The sequence below is a fragment of the Narcine bancroftii genome, unplaced genomic scaffold, assembly GCF_036971445.1.
Source record: "Narcine bancroftii isolate sNarBan1 unplaced genomic scaffold, sNarBan1.hap1 Scaffold_248, whole genome shotgun sequence".
NCBI classification, from domain to species: Eukaryota; Metazoa; Chordata; class Chondrichthyes; order Torpediniformes; family Narcinidae; genus Narcine; species Narcine bancroftii.
This window is the reverse complement of record NW_027211983.1, coordinates 300,385-324,135: the sequence shown is the minus strand read 5'-3', so window position 1 is coordinate 324,135 and position 23,751 is coordinate 300,385. Positions and strand designations below refer to the sequence as shown.

The window sequence follows — 23,751 nt, the reverse complement described above, 5'->3', positions numbered from 1 at the left end:
CCTTTGTATTCCAGTGGCTTTTTGTCTTCTCTTATTTTCTTCATTGCTTTCTCCAATATATTTTCTCTTGTTGTATATCTTAGGAATTTTACTAAAATGGATCTTGGTTTTTGTTGTGGCTGTGGTTTAGGGGCTAATGCTCTATGTGCCCTTTCTATTTCCAGTTCTTCATGTAATTCTGGTCTTCCTAGGACCCTGGGGATCCAATCTTTTATAAATTCTCTCATATTCTTGCCTTCTTCATCTTCCTTAAGGCCCACTATCTTTATATTATTTCTTCTATTATAATTTTCCATTATATCTATCTTCTGAGCTAACAGCTCTTGTGTCTCTTTCTCATTTCTCTTGTGTCTCTGTCTCATTTCTTTTTTAAGTTCTCTACTTCCATTTCTATGGCTGTTTCTCGTTCTTCCACCTTGTCCACTCTTTTTCCTATATCTGACATGACCATCTCTAATCTATTCATTTTTTCTTCTGTACTTTTAATTCTTCTTTTTATTTCACTAAATTATTGTGATTGTCATTCTTTTACTGATTCCATATATTCTTTAAAAAGAAATATATCCATTGTCTTGCCCTTCCCTTCTTCTTCCATTTCTCTATGTTCTTCTTCTTCTTCTTCTGGGTTGGTCATCTGTTGTTTCCTTGATTTCTTTTTACTCTCTTCTTTCTTGTTCTCATTGTTTTCTATGTTCTCCTCTTGCTGCTGTGTTGTGGCTGTCAATTTCAGCTATGGAGATCGACTCCTCAGCTGGTCCCCCCTCCCGTCAGTGTTTTTTTTGTCTTGCGCATCGTGCATGCGCAAGGAATCGCGCATGCGCGGTTGCGCACTTTTGCTTGGCTCTGCAAGCCATTTTCGTAGTCCCGAGCTCGGGACTTCGACTGACCTGAGGGAACGGCCTTCTCTCTCCGCTGCGGGCCTCCTCGGACAGGTAAGGCCTTCACCTTCTTCTTCCGATGTCTTTTCTTCTTCTCTTCTTCCCGTTGCTTTCGACTTTTCTTTCTTTGCTGCCATTTTCTTCCCACCTTTACTTTCACTTTATTTTAATTTTTGTGTTTGTGCCTTTGTGTTTTCTGTGTTTTTTTAAAACTTTTCCGGAGAGGGCTGGAGTTCCCCGATCGGCCACTACTCCATCACGTGACTCCTCGTTTACCGCATTTGACGTGGATGGCAGGTTCTTACTAAGCCTACCACTTAGTAAGGTCCACAAACTTCACCTTATCAGCAGAAGCCCGGGCAGCATTCGACCAAATCAAAGGAGACATTTCTAAAGCCACGATGCATGCTTTGGACGAATCCATCCTGTTGTGTCCAGGTGGAGCACGATGCCTCCAACTTCGCACTGGCCGCCACTATCAAGCAGGTGGGCAGGCCAGTAGCATTTTTTTCCTGCACCCTTCATGGCCTCAAGACACGGCACCCTCAGTTGAGAAGGAGGCACAGGTGAATGTTGAGGCCATGCGCCACTGGCGTCACTACCTGGCCGGAAAAAGATTTACCCTGCTGATGGACCGATGGGCCATCATCTTCATGTTCAACATAAAACTGAGGGGTAAAATCAAGAATGATAAAATCCCGAGGTGGAGAATCGACCTCTCCACCTATAACTACGATATCCAGGCAAACTCAACAATCCCCCAGATGGCCTATCCCAGGGGAGGTGTGCCACTGCGCATCGACCACCTCCAGTCCCTCCACGATGGCCTCTGCCACCCTGGGGTCACGAGGGTGAAAAAGCCCGAACCTCCCATACTGCATCGAGAACGTCAGGTCCCTGACCAGACACTGTCGGGTCTGTGGGGAATGTAAACCACAGTTCTTCAGGCCCGACAAGGCTCATCCCATCAAGGCCACACACCGCTTTGAACGACTCAGTGTCGATTTCGAGGACCCCGCCCTCGACCAACAGGAACGTCTATTTCCTCAACGTCATCGATGAGTTCTCCAGATTCCCGTTTGCCATCCCCTGTCCCAACGTGAACTCAGCCCCTATCAGGTTAGTGACACACCCTAAGCCACCATGCCACACACCCCGGACCCCCTTCCAGCTGGTCCAATCACCACGACTGCCCCCTACCTCCCCAGCCTCAGGACACACAATCGGCATCAGAACCGACCAGGACACCACTGGCAGAAGTGCGCAGGTCACAGAGACAGAGGAGACCACCTGACTGGCTGACCCTCTAGAATTTTGACCCGGTGGGGTTTTGTTTTAAAAGAGGGGGTGAATGTGGTAATATGTATGTATGACTGTGTATGGGTAGCTGGTCCGCCCACCGATAACTCACTCCCTACTAACTCCTCTCCTTGTGACCTGGCCATAAAGGTCGATCACCCTCCCCCTGTCCTTCATTCGAGCACATGGAATCAGGCCAATTACCATCTAAAATGTATTAGAGCCTCACTCACTGTTGTTGGAGTTATTGATAGAGCATATCGGGAGGAGAGGGAATGTCACTCTGTGTCCCACCCCAGGAGTGTGAGACGGAATGGGGGGAGAGGGAGCTTCACTCTGTGTCCAATCCTGGGAATGTGTGATGGGATTGTGGGGGGGGGGTGGTGGTGGAGGAGGGAGCTTCACTCTGTCCAATCCCGGGAGTGTGTGACGGGATGAGGGAAGAGGGAGCTTCACTCTGTGTCCCACCCTGGGGGTGTGTGATGGGATGAGAGAGAGAACTTTGATCTCCTCTCCCTTCTTTCTCCCTCTCTCTCCCACTCTGTCTCCTCCTTCTCTCCCTCCCCTCCCTCTCTTTCCTTGTCTCTCCCCCTTTTTGTCCCCTCTCTCTCCCCCTTTCTCCTTGCTTCCCTCTCTCTCTCTTCCCTCTTACTCTTCCCCTCTCCTCCTTTATCTCTTTTGTCTCTCCCCTCTCCCCTTGTCTCCCCTCTCTCACCCCTTTCTCTTTCCTCTCCCCTACTCTCCCTCTCTCTCTTTCCCTACCCACTTTCCCCATCTGTCTCCTCTCTCTCCCCCTCTCTCTACCCTCTCTCTCCCACACTCTCTCTATCTTTCTCTCCACCCTTTCTCTCCCCTCTCTCTCTCTCACCCTCACTATCCCCTTTCTCTCCCCTCCTCCAACTTCCCCTCTCTCTCCAACCTCTATACCTTCTCCCTCTCTCCCCTCCCTCTCTCCCTCCTCTCACCTTCTCCAACTTCCCCCCTCTCTCCATCCTCTCTACCATCTCCCCCTCTCTCCCCTTCCCCTCTCCCCTCCTTTTCTCCCCCCTCTCCCCCCCGTCACCCCCCCTCTCCCCTCCTCCACCCACCCCTCTCTCTCCATTCTCTCTCTCTCCCCCACTCTCTACCGGGGATGTATTGAGAGGATGTATCAAATTCTGGGGGCCAGTCTTGTGTCTGTTATTTGTGGCTGGGTTTGAGGTTCCAGATACGAGTCTCTGACTCTGCTCTTCCAGGAAATGGTTGCTAGGAATGGACTCTGAGGTTTCACACGTCAGTGAGTCAGTGCTGGGCCCAGAACCTTGACTTTTCCATGACAGTCCTTGGGGGTTACTCATCTCCACCTCTCAACCTCCATGGTCTCTGAACTCCCTGCTGCCCCCCGCCCCACGATCTCCCCGACAACTGTCCTCTGAACCCTCTCCCTGTTCCCACCACTTAGCTCCCCCCCCCCCCAACCCTGAGCATGTAGCCGATCACCCTCGGACCTATAGCATTGTACACCCCTCACCCTTCCAACCTCTTTGACCTCAGCCTGAAAAAAGGCTTTAATCCCCATTCCGGGAGGGTTTAATCCCTAATCCTGGGGGGGGGGGTAATCTTGAATCCCAGGGGGGTTATTCCCAATCTGTGGGGAAGGGGGTGGGGTTTATCCCGAATCCCAGGGATTTTTTATCCCAAATCCTGTTTTTTTTAATCCCCAATCCCTGAGGGGGGTTTCTCCAATCATGGAGGGGGGGTGGTTATCCTCAATCCTGAGGGATATCCCCAATCCCAGGGTTTTTTAAATCTCCAATCCAGGGGGGTATCCCCAATCCCGGGGGGGTTTATCCCCAATCACGGGGGGGGGGGTTTATCTCCAATCCCGGGGGTATCCCCAATCACGGGGGGGGGGTTTATCTCCAATCCCGGGGGTATCCCCAATCACGGGGGGGGTTTATCTCCAATCCCGGGGCGGGGTTTATCCTCCGAAATCCAAATCCACCCCCCACCCCGCCGATCCGGAACCTTTCTCCGTGGCTGGTTCCTCCGCCGGAAGTCAGGGTGGCGGGGACCGCGTCTCCACTTCCGGTGGCCAGCCTCGGAGAGCGGCGGTGAGAGAGGGGTCGAATTGGATGGGGGTGAAAGAGCGAGGAGTAGATGGGATGGCGGGGTGTGAGAGAGAGAGAGAGAGAGCAAGCAATCGGAGGAGATACGAGGAGAGAAGGCGAGGGAGGGGATGCGGTGGCGGGAGGCAGAGAAAAAGGGGGAGGGAGGAGATGGGAGAGGGGTGGAAGGGAGAGAGATAGAGGGGTGGGAGGGTGAGGGGGAATGGAGGGGTGAGGAGCAGAGAGAGGGGAGAGAGTATATGGGAGAGGGGTAGAAGGGGAGAGATGGAGCTAATGGAGGGGAGGGGTAGAGAGGAGAGTGAGAGGAGGGGTGAGGAGGAGAGGGGGAAGAGAAGAGATGGGTAGGGGGGAGTTGATAGGTGGGGGAGAGTGGGGAGGGGGAGGGATAGGGGTTAGGGAGAGAAGGGAGGGGAAAAGAGAATGAGGGAGGTTGGGGCAATGGGGAGAGGAGGCAATGGGGATGGGTGGAGGAATCCCGGACTGACCCCAGGGGTGACCCTATGAACCTGGATAAGACCTAAAGACAGGAGCAGGAATTTTCATTCAGCCCATCCAGTCTGACCCACCACTTAATCATGAGCTGATCCATTTTCCCACTCAGCCCCACTGCCTGACCTTTTCCCCATAACCTTTTATGCCCTGGCTTATCAAGAACCCATCAATCCCTGCTTTAAATATCCCCAATGGCCCGGCCTCCACAAGAAATTCCACAGATTCACCATCCTCTGGCTGAAGAAATTCCTCCGCATCTCTGATTTAAATAGACGCCCTTCAATCCTGAGGTTGTGCCCTCTTGTTAGATACTCTCCCAGTGTGGGGAAACAACCTTTCTACATCTACTCTATCCACGCCTTTCAAAGTTCAAAATGTTTCAATGAGGACCCCCCCCCCCCCATGCTCCTCAATTCCAATAAGTATAGGCCGAGAGCTGTCAAACGCTCCACATATGATAACCCTTTCATTCCCGGAATCATACTTGTGAACCTCCTCTGAACCCTGTCCAATGCCAGCACATCCTTCCACGAGAAGCCCAGAACTGTTCCCCGTTCTCCAGGTGAGGCCCCTCCAGCCCCGTATAAACCCTCGACATCACATTCCTGCTCCTGTATTCTATTCTCGAAATGAACGCCAATATTGCATTTGCCTTCTTCACCCCTGACTCCCCCTGCAAGTTTACCTTCAGACTCCTGCACGAGTACTCCCAGGTCCATTTGCGACTGTGGACTTTCAGTTTTCTCTTCGTTTAGAAAATAGTCTGGCAATGATTCCTTCTACCAGAGTGAGTGACCGTACACTTTCTGACATGGGATCTCATTGACCATTTCTCTGCCCATTCTTCTAATCCAAGTCCTTTGCAGCCCTGCCTATTTCCTCGCCACTGCCTGCTCCTCCACCTGCCTTCATATCATCTGCAAACTTGACCACAAATCACATAAAAAGGAGCGGCCCCGGCCCTGACCCCTGGGGAACACCACTAGCAACTGGCGGCCGACCAGAATAGGATTCCTGTATTCTGACTCTCTGCTTCCTGCCAATCAGCCAGTGCTCTCCCCACGCTAGTACGTTTCCTGTTATACCAGGAGCTCTGACCTTGTTAAGTTGACTCGTGCGGCACCTCGACAAAGGCCTTGAGAAAATCCAAATACATAACATCCACCGTATCTTCCATTAGGTTTGTCAGTCAAGATTTTGCTTTCAGGGAACCGTGCTGGCTTTGTCCGATCCTGTCATGTGCCTCCAAGTACTTGGATGTAGAGCAGTGATTCCAAACCTTCCCTTCCCACCCACAGGCCATCTGAAGCAATCCCTTACACAGAGCACTTGGGGCATAGAGAATACTTAAAGTGAGTGGAAAGAAAAAGGTTGAGAACCACTGGTTTAGCAGCTCTTGGACTGTATTCATTGGAGTCGAGAAGAACGAGAGGGGATATCAGAGAAACATTTCGAGTGCTGAAAGGATTGGACAGAGTCGATGTTTCCCTTGGTAGGTGAATCCAGGACAAGAGGCCATGGTCTTAGAATGAGAAGGGACAAGTTTAAAACAGAGACGAGGAGAAATTTCTTTAGGTGGAGGGTCATGGATTTGTGGAATTCATTGCTACATACGGTTCTGGATGTCGGATCATTGGGGGAGATTGATTTGAATCTAATGAGTCAGGGGATCAAGGGATATGGGGAAAAGGCTGGAACTTGGAACTAAAGGTGAGAATGGTTTAGCTCAGGGTGGAGTGGTGGAGCAATTCAATAGGCCTAATGGCCTGTTTTGGTTCCTCGATCTCGTGATTGGGGTGAAAATTGGGTAGCATGGGCTCGTGGGCCGAAAGGGGCCTCTTTACTGTTCGACTGAATCTAAAATGTTATACTTAAAGAAGCTTTATGAATCTGCTTTGATATTGTTTGTGCCTACTTTCATACTCCACTTGTTCCCTTCTGAGCTTTCAGCTACCTTCCACAAGTTCTTAAAAATTTCCCAGTCCTCGATCTCCCCACTAATTTCTGCTTCCTAGTCTGCCCTTTCACGCTGGCTTTGACTTTCCTTGCCACTCACAGTGGGGACATTTTTTCCATTTGAATATCTCCTTTTTTGGCCTGTATTTATCCTGTACCTTTCCTATTTCTTGCAGAAACTCCATCCATTGCTGCTCTGCCATCCTCCCTACCAGGCCCCCCCACCTCCAATCCACTGGCCAGTTCCTCTCTCATGCCACTCTAATTCCCTCTGCTTCACTGAAAAACCGACACATCTGTCTTTTGTTTCTCTGTGTGAAATCTCAAATTGAACTCAATCCTATTGTGATCACTGCCCTGCCCCCTCCCATGCTTCCGTTGCTCTTAAACTCTACTCATCCCTGGGTCCATTAATGCAACATCCAATCCAGTGCAGCCGCTCCCCTCTTGGCCTCATCAACAAGTTGCTCTAAAAAGCAGCGCACAGGCCGTTGCTTTTCAAACTGCCCTCCTAAACTTACATTCCACCTTAAGCAATCCCTATGCCATTGGTGGTTAGTAAGGGATTGCTCAAGGTGGGATGTGAGCAGGAAGGGAAGGTTGAGACCTGCTGCTCTAGACCCAATTGTTAGTGAAATATTTTGCTTGAGGACACTTGTCATTGGCCCATTTCCTTTAGAGCTCTGAAACTGTGCACATAATGAGTCAATCAGATATGATTAAAGCAGTGGTTTTCAAACTTTTTTCTTCCAATTGTGATGGGCCCAGAGGACCCCAAAACCCAGCAGCAATAGAAATTCACCAAGACAACTGACTACTTAAACAAAAGTTACTTTTAATTTTCTCTAAACATAAAAACAAGATCAAACTTTAACTTATTACTATTAACAGCCCCCTTCTAATTCTAAGTGCACGTGTATGTAATGTGTGTAAGTTCAGGAAAGTTCTTTGATTCACAGTCCAATCTCACTTCTCACTCTGCCAAGTTCACTGGTATCAGGCAATTCTCATACTGTGCACAGAATTCAACATTTATGCATTTTCACCAGACGTTGGTGCTTAAAGTTAAATGGTTACTGCTCTTGTAGGATTCAGAGAGAGATTTGTTGCTCGTTGGGGACACACACACACTGATTTACTTCCATCAGTCACTTCGGTGTCTTGCTGAAGAAACTTGCCCCATCAGAATAACCTCTTCTTCCAGGTCACCCAGAGTTCCTCTTGTTTTCCTTATGTCAGGAGAAACACTCTAGCCAGCCATTTCCTCTTGTAAGGATGACAAGGGTTTTCACCCTGAGCTCAGAACTCACAACCCGTCTTCAAAATGGGATTTGCAATAAGCTGCCAGTTTGTCATGTTCCAGTCCCAGCTGGTGCTGAATTCTCTCTCTCCAAAGAATCCCATGTTTCTCTCTCTCTCTGTTTGCAAAAGCACGTGAACCCCCTCTTAAGGCTCCAGGCTCAGTCTTTAAAAGATCTTGTCAGCACCTGAGCGCACCCCCCCCCCCACCCGACTTCTCCATTTGCACCTGCTTTTTAAAATTCTTTAGCAAAGAATTTCATTGTTTTTGCAAAATCACCAGTGCCTGAGTGTCCTCTTGCATTTCAAATGAGATCTAATATATAATATACCTGTCACACCACTACAATCCTTTACTAATCAGAGCACCGATGGCATCAGGATTGCTCAAGGTGGAATGTGAGATTGGTGGGAGGGAGAGTTTGAAAACCACTGTCGTCAGCTTTCGACAAAATCTCTCTCCTGAGATCCAGACCCATCCTGGTTGCATGTTAAAATTCCCCACAACATTGCCCTTCTCACATGCCTTTTCTGTCTACTGATGCGAATTGTTCTCCACATCCCAGCTACTGTTTGGAGGCTGGTATCTTCACAGCCAACAGTGCATTTTTCTTTCCTCCTTGCCATTTCTTAGCCCACAATATTTTCTCAGCACACACGGAAATGCTGGAGGTATTCAGCCGGTCTTTCAGCATCCATGGGAGACAAGGGTGACGTTTTGTGGCCTGAGCCCTTCAGGGAATAAAGCAGAATGAGCAGAAATGGGAGTTCAGACAGTGCCGGCTGAGGCAGGAATTCAGACCAAGGAAAGGTGCACATTGGATGTGATCAGAATCAGGATTTATTGTCATGAACAAGCCATGAAACTCGGTGTTTGCAGCAGCAACAAAACGGGGCCAACTTTCATATTGTAACTAGCTTACAACATTACTCTAAAAAATAAAAGTCAGGCAGTGTCTGTCGTTCATCGATCATCCAAGAATCTGGTGGCAGAGGGGAAGAAGCCGTCCTTGTGCCGCTGAGGAGCTCATCTTCAGGCTCCTGGACATTTCCCCCGATGGTAGCAGAGTGAAGAGGGTCTGGTCTGGGGGAGGGGAGAGGCTGCTTTTTTAAGACCCCGCCTCATGTAGACGTCCTCGATGGAGTGAAGTCTGGTGCCCGTGATGTCGCAGCTGAGTTCACAACCCTCTGGAGTTTATTCTTGTCCTGAGAGTTGGCACCTCCAGACCAGGCAGTGATGCAACCGGCCAGAATGCTCTCCACGGTCCACCTGTAGAGGTTTACGAGAGTCTTCAGTGACGGACTGAATCTCCTCAGACACCTCACAAAGTATAGCCGCTGGCAAACCTTCATGATGGCATCGACTTGGAGGCTCCAGGACAGATACTCGGAAATGTCGACCCCCAAGAATTTGATAAGGGGGCATATGAGAATTTATCATGTCTGCCAAAGGAGACAGGGCAGGGAGGGAAACAGAGCTGGGGGAAGGTGAGGGGGTGGGGATACAGAGCTGGGGGAAGGTGAGGGGGGGGGTAAATTTTCACCTCTCCCCTTATCCTATCCAATTAACACCGTGTGTTGGTCTGGATTCCTCCCCTGCCTGACACTGCCTGAACTCTGAGATTTCCTGCTTCTGGCTGTGAAGCATCAGTAATATATCTGTCTCCAACAGACACTGAAAAGACGGGCTGAGTTCCTCCAGCATTTCTGTGCGGTTTTATGATAATCACAGCATCTGCAGCCTTCTGAGTCTCACCCACAATATCTTCTGGTCCTGCATCCCCTCTTTCTAACGATTTAATGTTGATCCTTGCCAAAAGAGCCACAATCCTGCTTGGCTTACCCGCCTATCCCTTTGATACACTGCATCCCGGGACATTCATCTCTCAGAGACATCCATCCTTTAGCCACAACTCGGTGATGCCCACATCTGTAGCAGTACTACAAGGCCATCCACTGTGTCCATTTAAATGCAAAACTTTTAGCCCATTCATTCTCAACCTTTTCCCTTCCATTCACAGACCACTTTAAGTAATCCTGATGCCATTGGTGCTCTGTGATTAGTAAGGGGTTGCTGAACGTGGTCTGTGAGTTGGAAGGGAAGGTTTGAAAACCACTGTTTTAATCGTACCTAATTGACTCATTATGTGCACGGTTTCATAATTCAAAAGGAAATGGGCCAATGACAATTTTTCTCAAGCGAAATATTTCACTAACCATTGGGTCTAGAGCAGTGATTCTCAATCGTCAATCCCACCCACAGACCACCTTAAGTGATCCCTTACTAATCACAGCACCGATGGCAGAGGGATTACAAAGTGGGATGTGAGTGGAAAGAAAGAGGTTTGAAAACCATGGCATTAGACTCTGTGTCCTTGTGGCATTGCAACTCATGGCTGTGACTTTGGCCTGCTGCCTGTCCTGCACAAACTCTACCAGCTGTCACTATTTGTGCACCAACCACCTCTTCACTTTGGTTCCCACCCCCCCCATCCAATCTAGGTTAAACCCCTACCCTCCTCCATTCCAACAGCATTAGCCAACCTCCCTGCTGGGATATCGGTTCCCCTCCAGTTCAGGTGCAACCTGTTCCACTTGTGCAGATTATCCCTTCCCACCAGGAATGGTTCCAATAATCCAAGAACATGAAGCCCTGCGCCATCTCCTTAGCCTCACGATTGTCTGCACCATCTTCCTGTTCTGACCTTCCCCAGCTCGTGGCGCTGGGAGCAATCCAGAAATTCCCACCTTGGAGGCCCTTCCGAACTCCCTAAATTTCCTTTGCAGGACCTCTACCTCAATGCCTGTGTCATTGGTACCAATATGTACCACGACCTCTGGCTGCTCACCCTCCCCAAATCTATTTAGGAACATAGGAAGTAGGAACAGGAGTAGGCCGAAAATGGCCCATCGAGCCTGCTCCGCCATTCAATACGATCATGGCTGATCTAATTTATGACCTAACTCCACCTACCTGCCTTCTCCCCATATCCCCTAATTCCTCTATCATGTAAAAATTTATCTAACCGAATTTTAAATATGTTTAATGATGCAGCCTCAACCACTTCCCTGGTTAGAGAATTCAAAACATTCACTACTCTCTGGGAAAAACTATTTTTCCTCATCTCTGTCCTAAATCTACTCCCCCGAATCTTGAGACTGTGTCCTCTCATTTTAGTTTCCCCGGCCAGCTCAAAAAATCTTCCTACATCTATCCTATCCATACCCTTCATAATTCTATATGTTTCTATAAGATCTCCTTATTCTTCTGAACTTGAGCGAATACAATCCTAGACGATTTAATCTTTCATCATAAGTCAACCCCTTCATCCCAGGGATCAACCTAGTAAACCTCCTCTGGACCGTCTCCAAAGCCAGTATATCCTTCCTCAAATATGGAGACCAGAACTGTGTCCAGTACTCCAGTTGCAACATGACCTCCCTACTCCTGAATTCAATTCCTCTAGCGATGAAGGCCAACATTCCATTTGCCTTCTTAATAACCTGCTGCACCTACAACCTAACTTTTTGCGATTCATGCACAAGCACTCCCAAGTCCCTCTGCACAACAGCATGCTGTAGTTTTTCACCCTTTAAATAATATTCAGCTTTTTTATTTTTCTTGCCAAAGTGGATAACCTCACACTTACTAACATTGTACTCCATCTGCCAGACCTTTGCCCACTCATCCAGCTTAACTATATCCCTCTGCAGACTCTCCGCATCCTCATTACAATTTGCTCTTCCACTCAATTTGGTGTCATTCGCAAATTTGGCTGCACCACATTTTGTCCCCTCCTCCAAGTCATCAATGTAAATGATGAACAGTTGTGGGCCTAACACTGACCCCTGCGGCACCCCACTTACCACTCTCTGCCAACCTGAAAAACTCCCATTTATCCCGACTCTCTGCCTCCTGTCAGACAACCAATTTTCAATCCAGTCCAATATACTTCCCCGGACTCCACTTTCCTGTAACTTACTGATAAGCCTCTTGTGAGGCACCTTATCAAACGCTTTCTGGAAATCTAAATATACAACATCAACCTGTTCCCCTCTATCCACTGCACCCATTATATCCTCAATGAATCCTAACAAGTTTGTCAAACAAAATCTTCCCTTTCTAAAACCATGCTGCGTCTGCCTGATTGAACCCTTACGTTCCAAAAGGTTCACTATTTCATATTTAATGACGGCTTCAAGCATTTTTCCAACTACAGACGTCAAGCTAATTGGCCGATAATTTCCAGAATCCAAGGAATTTTTGTATATGACCACCAATGCATCAACTATAACTTCTGCCATTTCCTTCAGAACGCTTGGATGCATATCATCAGGACCAGGTGATTTGTCTGGCTTTAGTCCCATTAGTTTCTCCATCACTACTTCCTTTGTAACAACTCTTTTATCAAGGCCCTCCCCAACATTCGAATCCTTAACTCCGCACTTGGGCATGCTGGACGTGTCTTCCACTGTGAAGACTGACACAAAATATTTGTTCAATGCCTCGGCCATTTCATCATTTTTTGCTACCAGTTCTCTTTTCTCATCCTCCAAGGGTCCTATGTTAACTCTGGCCGTTTTATATATTTATAAAATTTTTTGCTTTCTGTTTTTATATTTTGTACCAATTTACTTTCATAATCCTTTTTCCCATTTCTTATTACCCGCTTTGTAACCCCTTGTTGTCTCTTAAAGTTATCCCAATCTTCCAGTTTCCCACTGCTCTTTGCAGCTTTGTACACCTGTGCCTTCAATTTTATACTCTCCTTTGTTTCCTTTGTTAACCACGGTTGATTTTTTCCTCCCTTGCTGCCCTTTTTCCTGACCGGAATATATTTTTGTTGAGCAATACAAAATATTTCTTTGAAAATCTTCCACTGTTCCTCAACTGTTTCATCAATTAGCCTGTGCTCCCAGTCCACTCTGCCCAATTCCTCCTTCATCCTATGGTAGTCACCCCTGTTTAAGCATAATATATTAGTTTTAGATCTAACTATTTCCCCTTCCATCTGAATGAGAAATTCAATCATACTATGATCGCTATTTCCCAGATGGTCTTTCACTATTACATCATTTACTCTACCTATCTCAATGCACAGCACTAGATCCAGGAGAGCATTTTCTCTTGTTGGTTCCTTAACATGCTGCTCAAGAAAGCTATCGCGGATGCATTCTATGAAGTCCTCTTCCAGACTCCCACAACCAACTGATCTATGTGGAAGTTAAAGTCCCCCATGACTACTGCCGTATCATTATTACATGCCTCACTTATCTTTCTATTTATTTCCTGTGCCACTAAACTATTGTTATTTGGTGGGCGATAGATAACACCCACCAATAATTTTTTCCCTTTGTTATTCTTTATCTCTACCCAAATGGACTCAACATTATGCTCTTTAGATCTTATATCATCCCTCACTACTGCCTGGAGCTCCTCTTTGATTAAAAGTGCAACTCCACCTCCCTTACCATCCTGTCTATCTCTTTGCACCATATCCTTGAAAGTTTAATTCCCATTTAGGGTCACCTTCTAGCCATGTTTCTGTGATGGCTACCAAATCATAGGCATGGGTACCGATTTGCGCCTCAAGTTCACTAACCTTATTTCTAATTCTGCGGGCATTCAGATATAGTGCCCTTATGCTCTTTGTCCTTTTAATATCTAGTGACTTCTGTAACCTTTTCTTTTGATTTTTCTGCCCACTATTTTTCTTTGTAATTTTCTTAAGACTATCTTTGACCCTAAAACTCACTGCACCATCTGATTTTTTACTTTCTCCTCCCAACATTACTTTTCCTATTTTACTTTTCCTGGCCATTACTTGATCTTCCCTACCCTTTTCCCTATCACTCTTGTTCCCATACCTCTGCCAAATTAGTTTAAACCTTGCCCCACTTCTGTACCAAACATACTTGCCAAAATGTTGACATCTTTTGGATTTAGGTGCAACCCGTCCCTCTTGTAAAGATCATGCCTTCCCCAAAAGAGATCCCAATGATCCAAGAAGCCAAATCCTTGCCCTGTACACCAGCACCTCAGCTACACGTTCATTTTCCTTATCCTTACACTCTTTTCATCACTTGCATTTGGAACAGGTAGTAATCCCGAGATCACCACCCTAGCGTTCCTGTCTTTCAGCTTTCGTCCCAGCTCACTGTAATCCCTTTTCATTACCTCCTCCCTTTTCTTGTCATTGTCGTTTGTACCCACATGTACCAAGACATCAGGCTGCTCTCCCTCTCCTCTCAGAATATTTTGGACCCGATTTGTGATATCTCATACCCTTGCACCAGGGAGGCAGCACACCATGCGGGTATACTTATCTGGTACCTGTCTGTTCCCCTGACAATGGAGTCCCCAATAACTACTGCATTTCTCCTTTTCCTTTTCTTTTGCACCACTCTGCCAGGCTCATTGCCATTGACCTGGTGCCCGTGGCCATTTTCTGACTGGTCATCTCCCTCAACAGAATCCAACACAACATAACTGTTGCTCAGTGGGATAGTCAGTGGTGTGCTCTCCGTTTTTCTCGCTTTCTTCTTCCCCCCCCCCCCCCCCCCCCACCCTAACGGTTTCCCACTTACCTGACACGGGTTCTGGAGTATTTATCGCCCTGAAAGTTGAGTCGATTAACTCCTCACTCTCCCTTACAAGCCGCAGGTCATCAATCTGCAACTCCATGTCCCTAATTCGCTCCCTTAGTAACTGCATCTCTGTACACCTGGTGGTTTATTGTTGTAAGGTGGTTTATAGAAATGTTTGCACTGTGATGATGCAAAACAAATAATTTCATGACCTGTTCGTGATGATCTGAATGATTGAGGTGTGGTCTACATGGATTTTCGTGAGGCATTTGATAAGGTCTCCCACGAGAGACTCACTCAGAAAATCATGAGGCGTGGAATCAGTGGAACCTTGGCCATGTGTATAAAAAAATTGGCTTGTAGGAAGAAAGCAGAGAGTAGAGGTAGAAAGAAAGTTCTCTGCCTGGAAGTCAGAGACTAGTGGAGGGGTTGCAGGGATCTGTTCTGGGACCCCTCCCCCCCCACCTGTGATTCTTATAAATGACCCAGGTGAAGAGGCAGATGGATGGGTCAGTGATTTTGTAGATGACACGAAGGTTGGAGGAGTTGTGTGATGGAGCTGAAGGTTGTCGAAGGTTACGAGAGGATATCGACAGGAGACAGAGTTGAGCAGGAAAGTGGCAGATGGAGTTCAATCCGGACGAGTGTGAGACGATGTACTTTGGAAGGACAAACCAGGAGCCTGAGCCCAGGGTTCATGGTTGGTTACTCTGGAGTGTGGATGAACAGAGGGATCTTGGTGTCCAGATCCCTACATCCCTCAAGGTCGCTGCGCAGGTTGATAGGATCATTAAGAAGGCCTGTGGGTCGCTGGGATTCATTAGTCAAGGGATTGAGTTCAGGAGTCACATTACAACTCTACAAATCTCTGGTGAGACCACACTTGGAGAATTTTGTTCAGTTCTGGTCACCTCATTACAGGAAGGATGTGGAAGCTATGGAGAGGGGGCAGAGGAGATTCACCAGGACATTGCCTAGATTGGGAAACGAGTCTTATGAGGCAACAGAGCTGAGACTTTTCTCTTTGGAATACAGAAGGATGAGAGGAGACTTGAAAGAGGTCGACAAGATTCTGAGAGGCATCGATAGGGTGGACAGTCAGCACCTGTTTCCCAGGGCAGGATCAGCAAACACCAGAGGATGTGTGTACAAAGTGGAGGAAGGGATGTTTAGGGGAGACGACAGGGGGAAGTTTTTTACAGAGTTGTGGGGGCCTGGAATGCCTTGTCTGGGATGGTGGTGGAGGCTGGAACATTGGAGGCATTTAGGAGACTCTTAGACAGACACATGGATGGAGGAAAAATACAGGGTTACGGGGTAGGGAGGGTTTAGATTTTGTTTTTGGTAGGAATATATGGGTCAGCACAACATCAAGGGCTGAAGGGCCTGCACTGTGATGTAGTGTTCTGTGAGCATTATGACCAGTTGAACAAATTCTTTGCTTCAGTATGGAAGACACAAACAATTTCCCAGATGTAATAGTGGACAGAGGTCCAAGGGTAATGGAGGAACTGAAAGAAATTCACATTAGGCAGAAAACGGTGTTGGGTAGACCGATGGGACTGAGGCTGATAAATCCCCAGGGCCTGATGGTCTGTATCCCAGGATACTTAAGCAGATGGCTCTAGAAATCGTGGATGCATTGGTAATCTTTGTCCAATGTTCTCTAGATTCAGGATCAGATCCTGCGGATTGGACGGTAGCTCATGTCCCACTTTTTAAGGGAGGAGGGAGAGAGAAAACTGGGAATTATCGTATCGACCAGTTATCCTGACGTCAGTGGTGGGAAATATGCTGGAGTCAGCATGGATTTACGAAGGGGAAATCTTCTGAAATATTTTGAGGATGTAACTATGAAAATGGACAAGGGAGAGCCAGTGGATGTAGAGAACCTGGACTTTCAGAAAGCCTTTGATAAGGTCCCACATAGGAGATTAGTGGGCAAATTGAGAGCACATGGTTTTGGGGGCAGGGTATTGACATAGAGAGAAAATTGGTTGGCAGACAGGAAGCAAAGAGTAGGGATTAACGGGTCCCTTTCCGAATGGCAGGCTCAGAGCTGGGCCTCGGCTATTTACAATATCCAGTAATGATTTAGATGAAGGGATTAAAGGTAACATTTTAACAAATTTGCAAATGACACAAAGCTGGGTGGCAGTGTGAAATGCGAGGAGGTCGCTATGAGAATGCAGGGATTGGGTGAGTGGGCTGATCCAGTTTAATGGGCATGAAGGTGAGGAGATCCACTTTGGTGGCAAGAACAGGAAGGTAGATTACGATCTGAAGAGTGTCAACAGGAAAGGGGGAAAGACGACAAGATCTGGGTTCCTTATTCTTCAGTCACTGAAAGTAAGCATGCAGGGACAGCAGGCAGTGGAGAAAGCTAATGGCACATTGGCCTTCATAACAAGGGGAATGGTGTATAGGAGCAGCAAGGTCCTCCTGCAGTTGGACAGGACCCTGGGGAGACCGCACCTGGAGTATTGCATGCAATTCTGGTCTCCAGCTCTGAGAAAGGACTTTCTTGCTGTTGAGGGAGTTCACGAGGTTAATTCCCGGGATGGCGGGACTTTCCGATGTTGAAAGATTGGAATGACTGGCCTTGTATACATTAAAATTTAAAAGGATGAGAGGGGATCTGATTGAAACATATCAGATTATGAAAGGATTGGACACACTGGAGCAGTGGTTCTCAACCTTTTGCTTTCCACTCACAGACCACTATGCCATCGTGCTCTGTGATTAGTAAAGGATCGCTTAAGGTGGTCTGTGAGTGGGAAGGGAAGGTTGAGAATCACTGCTCTTGACCCAATTGTTACTGAAATATTTTGTTTGAGAAAAAATGTAATTGGCCCATTTCCTTTGGAGTTATGAAACTGTGCACATAACGAGTCAATGAAGTACAATTAAAACAGTGGGTTTCAAACATTTTCTTTCCACCTACAGACCATCTTACGCAATCCCTTGCTAATCACAGAGCACTGATGGTTTAGGGAATACTTAAAGTGGGATGTGGGTGAAAAGAAAAAGGTTGAGAACCACTGTGCTAGAGAAAGGAAACATGTTCCTGATGTGGGGGGAGTCCAGAACCAGAGGCCACAGATTAAGAACAAGGGATAGGCCATTGGGAATGGGGTGGAGGGAGAAATTTTTCACTCAGAGAGCAGTGGATCTGTGGAATGTTCTGCCTCAGAAGGCAGGGGAGGCTTTCAAGAAAGAGTTAGATAGAGCTCTTAAAGAGAACAGAGTCCAGGGATCGGGGGAGAAGGCTGGACGGGGTACTGACCATGGACGATCAGCCACAATCACAGTGAATGGCTGTGCTAATTCGAAGGGCCGAATGGCCTACTCCTGCACCTATTCTCTATTGAATCTGAGAGATCACAGGAGGTAACACATTATCCTGGAGTCTCTTGCAGCTGTATATTCTCCAGACTATCAAATCCCCTGTGAATATTCCTCCACCAGACTTAACCCTTCTCTTCTGAGGTTCCGGGCTGACCACAGCGCTATTGGTCTTGCTGCTGTCAGGGACATCCCCCTTACCAGTATGCATGGCAGGGCGTGGGGGGGAGGGGGTATGGTATACGTGTTGTTGAGGGGAATGGCCACAGGGGTACCTGGCGCTGCGTGCCTGTACCAATCTCCTGATGCCCAGTGACCTTCCACCTGCCTTCTCGGTGTGATAGCATCCCTGTCTATTGCCTTCTAGGCCTCCTGAATGGTCTGGAGTTCATCTGTGACCCGGAACTTGACCTTATGACTAAGGATGTGACCCTGTGCCCCGGAATGTGACCTGGTGACCTCAAATGAGACCCTGGGTAAATGTTTGACTTGGTGAACTGGATGTGGCCCCAGATAGAACCATAGAATGAGACAGCATAGAAAGCAGGTCATTTGGCCCTTCTAGTCTGTGCCGACCATCATCTCGCTAGTCCCACTGACCTGCTCCCATTCCATAACCCTCCAGGCCTCTCCCATCCATGTTTCGATCTAATTTATTCTTAAAACACATGATCGAGCCCATGTACACCATGTCAGATACCCTCCCACCAACACTCTGAGTGAAGAATTTCCCCCCTCATGTTCCCCCAAACCTTTTCCCCTTCATCTTAAAACTATGACATCTCGTATTTATCTTCCCAATCTAAGTGGGAAAACCCTACTCGCATCCACTCTGTGTACACCCCTCATAATCTTGTAAACCTCGATCAAATCTTCCCTCATGCTTCTATGCTCCAGGGAATAAAGTCCTGAAACTGTTTAACCTTCCCCTGTAACTCAGTCCCTGAAATCCAGGCAACATCCGAGTAAATCTCTGCACTCTTTCCATCTTATTAATATCTTTCATGTAGTTAGGCACCCAGAACTGCACTCAATACTCCAAATTTGGCCTCACCAGTGTTTTATACAACTTTACCATCACATCCCAGCTCCTGTACTCAATACTTTGATTTATGAAGGCCAATGTTCCAAAAGCTCTTTTTACAACCCTGTCCATCTGTGATGCCACTTTCAGGGAATTATGTACCTATATTCCCAGATCCCTCTGCTCCTCCGCACTCCTCAGTGCCCAACCATTTACTGTGTATCTCCTACCTTGGTCTGTCCTTCCAAAATGCATCACCTCTTGTCTGCACTAAACTCCATCTGTCATTTACTGGCCCATTCTCCCAGCTGGTCCAGATCCCCCTGCACGTTTGAAAACTTTCCTCTCTGTCCACAACACCTCCATTCTCAGTGTCATCTGCAAACTTGCTGATCCGATTCATCACATGATCATCCAGATCATTGATATCGATGACAAACAACGATGGTCCCAGCACCGATCCCTGAAGGAGTCTGAGAAGCATCATCCACTACTGTTCTCTGGCTTCTCCCACACAGCCAATTTCAAATCCAGTTTATAACCTCTCCGCGGATACCCAGTGTCTGAATCTCTGAACTAGCCTCCCATGTGGGACCTTGTCGAAGGTTTTACTAAAGTACATGTAGACATCATCCAAGGCCTTTCCATCATCTACCTTCTTGGTAACCTCCTCGAAAAACTCTACAAGATTTGTTAAACACAACCTATCAAGTACAAAGCCATGCTGACTGTCCTTAATCAGCCCTTGGCTGTCCAACCATCTCTATATCCAATCTCTCAGAACTCCTAATAATTTACCCACCACTGGCATCAGGCTAACTGGCCTATAATTTCCTGGTTTATTTGTGGAGCCTTTCTTAAACAACGGAACAACACAAGCTGCCCTCCAATCCTCTGGAACCTCACCCATGGCTAATAGATCATCCAGGGCCCCGAGAATTTCTACACTCGTCTCCCTCAAGGTCCAGTGTATCCGGCCCAGGGATTTTTCTACCTTTATTCACTGTAAGGCAGCTTCGTCTCTTCCTCCTTAATCTCCATCTGCTCCATGGCCCTTCTGTTTGTTTCCCTTCCTTCCTTATCCATGAGGCCAGATTCCTGAGTAAATACTGATGCATAAAATTGTGTAAGATCTTCCCCTCATTTCGTGAAGCTCCACACATCGTTGACCACTCTGATCCTCTCAGGAACCAATTTTGCTCCTTATACACTTCATCTACTTGTAAATGTGACACTTTGTCATGGGCTGTGACTCTAGATGTGACCTGGTAACCTCAATGTGACCCTATGACCCAGGATGTGACCCTTTGATCCATAAAGTGACCTGGAGTCCCCAATGTGATCCTGTGACCCGAGATGTGACCTGGTGAACCCCTATGACCTAGATGTGACCCGGTGATCCAAGATGTGACCCCCATTGTCACCCTATCACCAAGGATGTGACCTGTGAGATCCTTTGACCCAGGATGTGACCCTACAACCCAAGACTTGACCCTTTGACTCAGGATGTGACCCCTCTCCCTCTCTCCCCATTGCTAACCCTCCGTCTTTCGCCCACAGGATTGCGGAGGACTCTCCACCCGGCGCCCATGGCCTTGCGGGGAAGAGAGGCAACCGACCCACCCAATCGAGCCCGATGCACCTCCAGCCCCCACCGCCGACATGCCTGGGGGACCCACCCCCCTGGGCACAGCAGCAGAGGAGGAGGCAGGTGGCCGGTTCGGCACTCGACCCAGACCCAGGGCAGGCCGGTCGCTGGGGGCAGTTCAGGGACCCCGGCGGAGGCTGACAGTGGCAGCAGTGGGGCCGCAGGACCCGGAAGGACAGTGAGTGGGGAGGATGTAGCGGGGGCCAGAAAGATGGCTTCTGGGAGTGAGCTCAAGATGGCCACCAGGACCAACAAAATGGCTACCCGTGGTTCACTCAAGAGGGCAGGGGGTGAAATCAAGATGGCCACCAGGGATGAAAAGATGGCCACTGAGGCCAAGAAGATGGCCTTTCGGGGTGCACCCAAGAGGGGTGCCAGGGGTGAATGCAAGAATCCCACCCGGATCAACAAAGTGGCCTCTGGTGGCAATATCCAGGCGGCTTCCGGGGCTGACACGATGGCTGGAAGTGGCACAGTGGCTGATGGGACCAATGACATGGCTCCCAGGGTGAGCACAGCTGATGGATTCTGTGAGACGGCCAGTGAGCTTGAAAATATGGGTTGGGGGGACGTCGAGGTGGTAGTGGTCGAAGATGAGCTCAAGTCAACTGATGAGGGGTATGCGGTGGTGACTGGGAGCAATAAAATGGCTGATGCGGGTGCCGTCAAGATGGCTGCAGAGGATGAATTCAAGATGGCCGTTGATGATGAATTAAAGATGGCTGATAATGATAAATTCAAGATGGCTGTAAAGGATGAAGTCAAGGAGGCTGTTGACGGTAAACTCAAGATGGCTGCAGAAGATGAATTCAAAATGGCTGTTGAGGGTGCCCTCAAGATGGCCGCAGAGGATGAATTCAAGATGGCTGTTGGTGCCCTCAAAATGGCCGCTGAGGGCGAACTCAAAATGGCCACCACAGGGGAAGAAGTGGGCGGCAATATGACGGACAGCCTACTAGCCGATTCTGCTCCATCCCGTCGCTCCCGCGCCCCCCGCCGCTTCCCATGCCCCCTCTGTCCCAAGGCTTACCGCACAGCGGGTGAGCTGCGGGCCCACCACCGCTCGCACACTGGTGAGAAGCCCTATGTCTGTCCTGAGTGCGGCCGTGCGTTTGCCCGACCCGTCTGCTTACGCGCCCATGCCCTGCGGGCCCATGGCGCCGGCCGCCCCTTCGCCTGCCCCCGTTGCGGCAAGGCCTGCTCCAGCGCTGCCCGGCTGCGGGTCCATGAACGCAGCCACACTGGCGAGCGGCCATACATCTGCACCGACTGCGATAAGACCTTCGCTGATCCATCCGTCTGCCGCAAGCACCGGCGGGTGCACTCTGGCCGCCGGCCACATGCCTGCCCAACCTGTGGCAAGACTTATGTGGAGCTGAAAGATCTGCGCAACCACGTGCGGCAGCACACTGGCGAGCGCCCCTACCTCTGCCCATCCTGCGGTAAGGCCTACTCCCGCCTGTCCTCCCTCACCTGCCACCAGCGCATCCACGCGGCTGCCAAGCCCTACCGCTGCCCAGAGTGTGGCAAGGCCTTCACCCAGCGCTCATCCTGGCGCAGTCACCGGCGCACTCACTCGGGTGAGCGCCCCTTCCTGTGTGCTGCCTGTGGCCTCCTCTTCGCTGATCCCTCCTCCTTCAGCCGGCACCAGCGTGGCCACGCCGGCCTTCGGCCGTACCCCTGTGACCAGTGTGCAAAGCGCTTTCGGCAGCCAGCTGATCTGGCCCTCCACCGGCGCACTCACACCGGTGAGCGGCCCCACCCATGTCCGGACTGTGGCAAGGCCTTTGCCGCCTCCTGGGACCTCAAGCGCCACCGGCTGACGCACAGCGGTGAGCGGCCCCACCCTTGTCCTGACTGTGGCAAGGCCTTCACCGAGCGAGCCAGCCTCACCAAGCACCGGCGGACGCACACTGGCGAGAGGCCCTACCGCTGCCAGCGCTGCGGTAAGGCCTTTGCTCTCAGCTCCGGCCTGCGCAAGCATGAGCGCTCCCATGCCCAGGAGCGCTGTGGCCTGTGCCCAGCTGTGCTGGAGGGGCGGGCCGCCCTGAGACGCCACCTTCGCCTCCACCCAACCTTCCCCCTGCCCTATTCTAGCCCCTCCACCTCCTCACCACCCCAGGCCTGGCGTTACCCCTGCCTGCTGTGCGGCAAGGACTTCACCCGGCAGGCAAACCTGCGCAGGCACCACCGGCTGCATGGCTCTGACGCTGGGGGCTTCCTGGTGGGGCAGGGGGCAGTAGGAGCCAGGGATAGGGAGCTGACAGTAGGACAGGACCCTGCTGGGGCCTTCTCTACAGGACAGGACCCTTCTGTGGCCCTCTCTGCGGGTCAGGATGCTTCTGGGGCACTCTCTGTGGGGGTCTCTTCTGTGGCCTTCTCTGCAGAACAGGACCCTTCTGTGGCCCTCTCTGCTGGGGCCCTCTCTGTGGGGGACTCTTCTGTGGCCCTCTCTACGAAACAGGACCCTGCTGGGGCCCTATCTGTGGGGAAGCTCCCTACTGGAGCCTTCTCTGTGGGGAAGGACCCTTCTGTGGCCCTCTCTGTGGGGCAAGACACTGCTGTGGCCCTCTCTGAGGGGAAGGTTTCCTCTGAGGCCATCTCTGTAGTGAAGGTCCCTTCCAGGGTCCTCTCTGTGGGACAGGACCCTGCTGTGGCCCTCTCTCTAGGGAAGGTCCCTTCCGGGACCCTCTCTGCGGAACAGGGCCCTCCAAGGGCTCGATTTGAGGCTGGGGCCCTCTCCACAGGACAGGACCCTGCTGAGTCGTGGACTCTCACTGTGCGACAGGACCCTGCTAGAGCCAGGCCTGAGGCTGGGGTCCTGTCAGTGGAAACGGACTCTCTGGGGGCTGGGGAATGATGGTGGGGAGCTTTTCCATGCTTTTCCTCTCCCACCCTCTCTCTTACCCTCTGTTGCCTTCTCCTGCCATCCCCTCATTCCCGCTCCCTCTCTCTGCTCGGTTGGATCCCAGAGAGTGTGGGTTTACAGTGCGGGGCATTGGGGTGTGGCAGTGGGTTTGATGTGGAGGGGGATGTGTTTGTATTGTTCCTGCGCTCTGTACGTTAACGGAACGGTCCCGTCAACATTGAACACGATGAGTTCCCAACTCACTC

At 49.5% G+C, this 23,751-nt stretch overlaps 1 protein-coding gene across 1 annotated transcript; it reads left to right on the top strand.

Annotated features, from left to right (window-relative positions):
- Window positions 1-1,279: 1,279 nt before the first annotated feature.
- Window positions 1,280-23,748, top strand: LOC138750746 (uncharacterized). Its single transcript, XM_069912865.1, has 4 exons — window positions 1,280-1,793; window positions 1,877-1,997; window positions 3,978-4,270; window positions 20,550-23,748. Exons 1-4 carry the CDS (start codon window positions 1,280-1,282, stop codon window positions 23,495-23,497), a joined length of 3,876 nt encoding a protein of 1,291 aa, XP_069768966.1. The 3' UTR covers window positions 23,498-23,748.
- The last annotated feature ends 3 nt before the right edge of the window (window positions 23,749-23,751 follow it).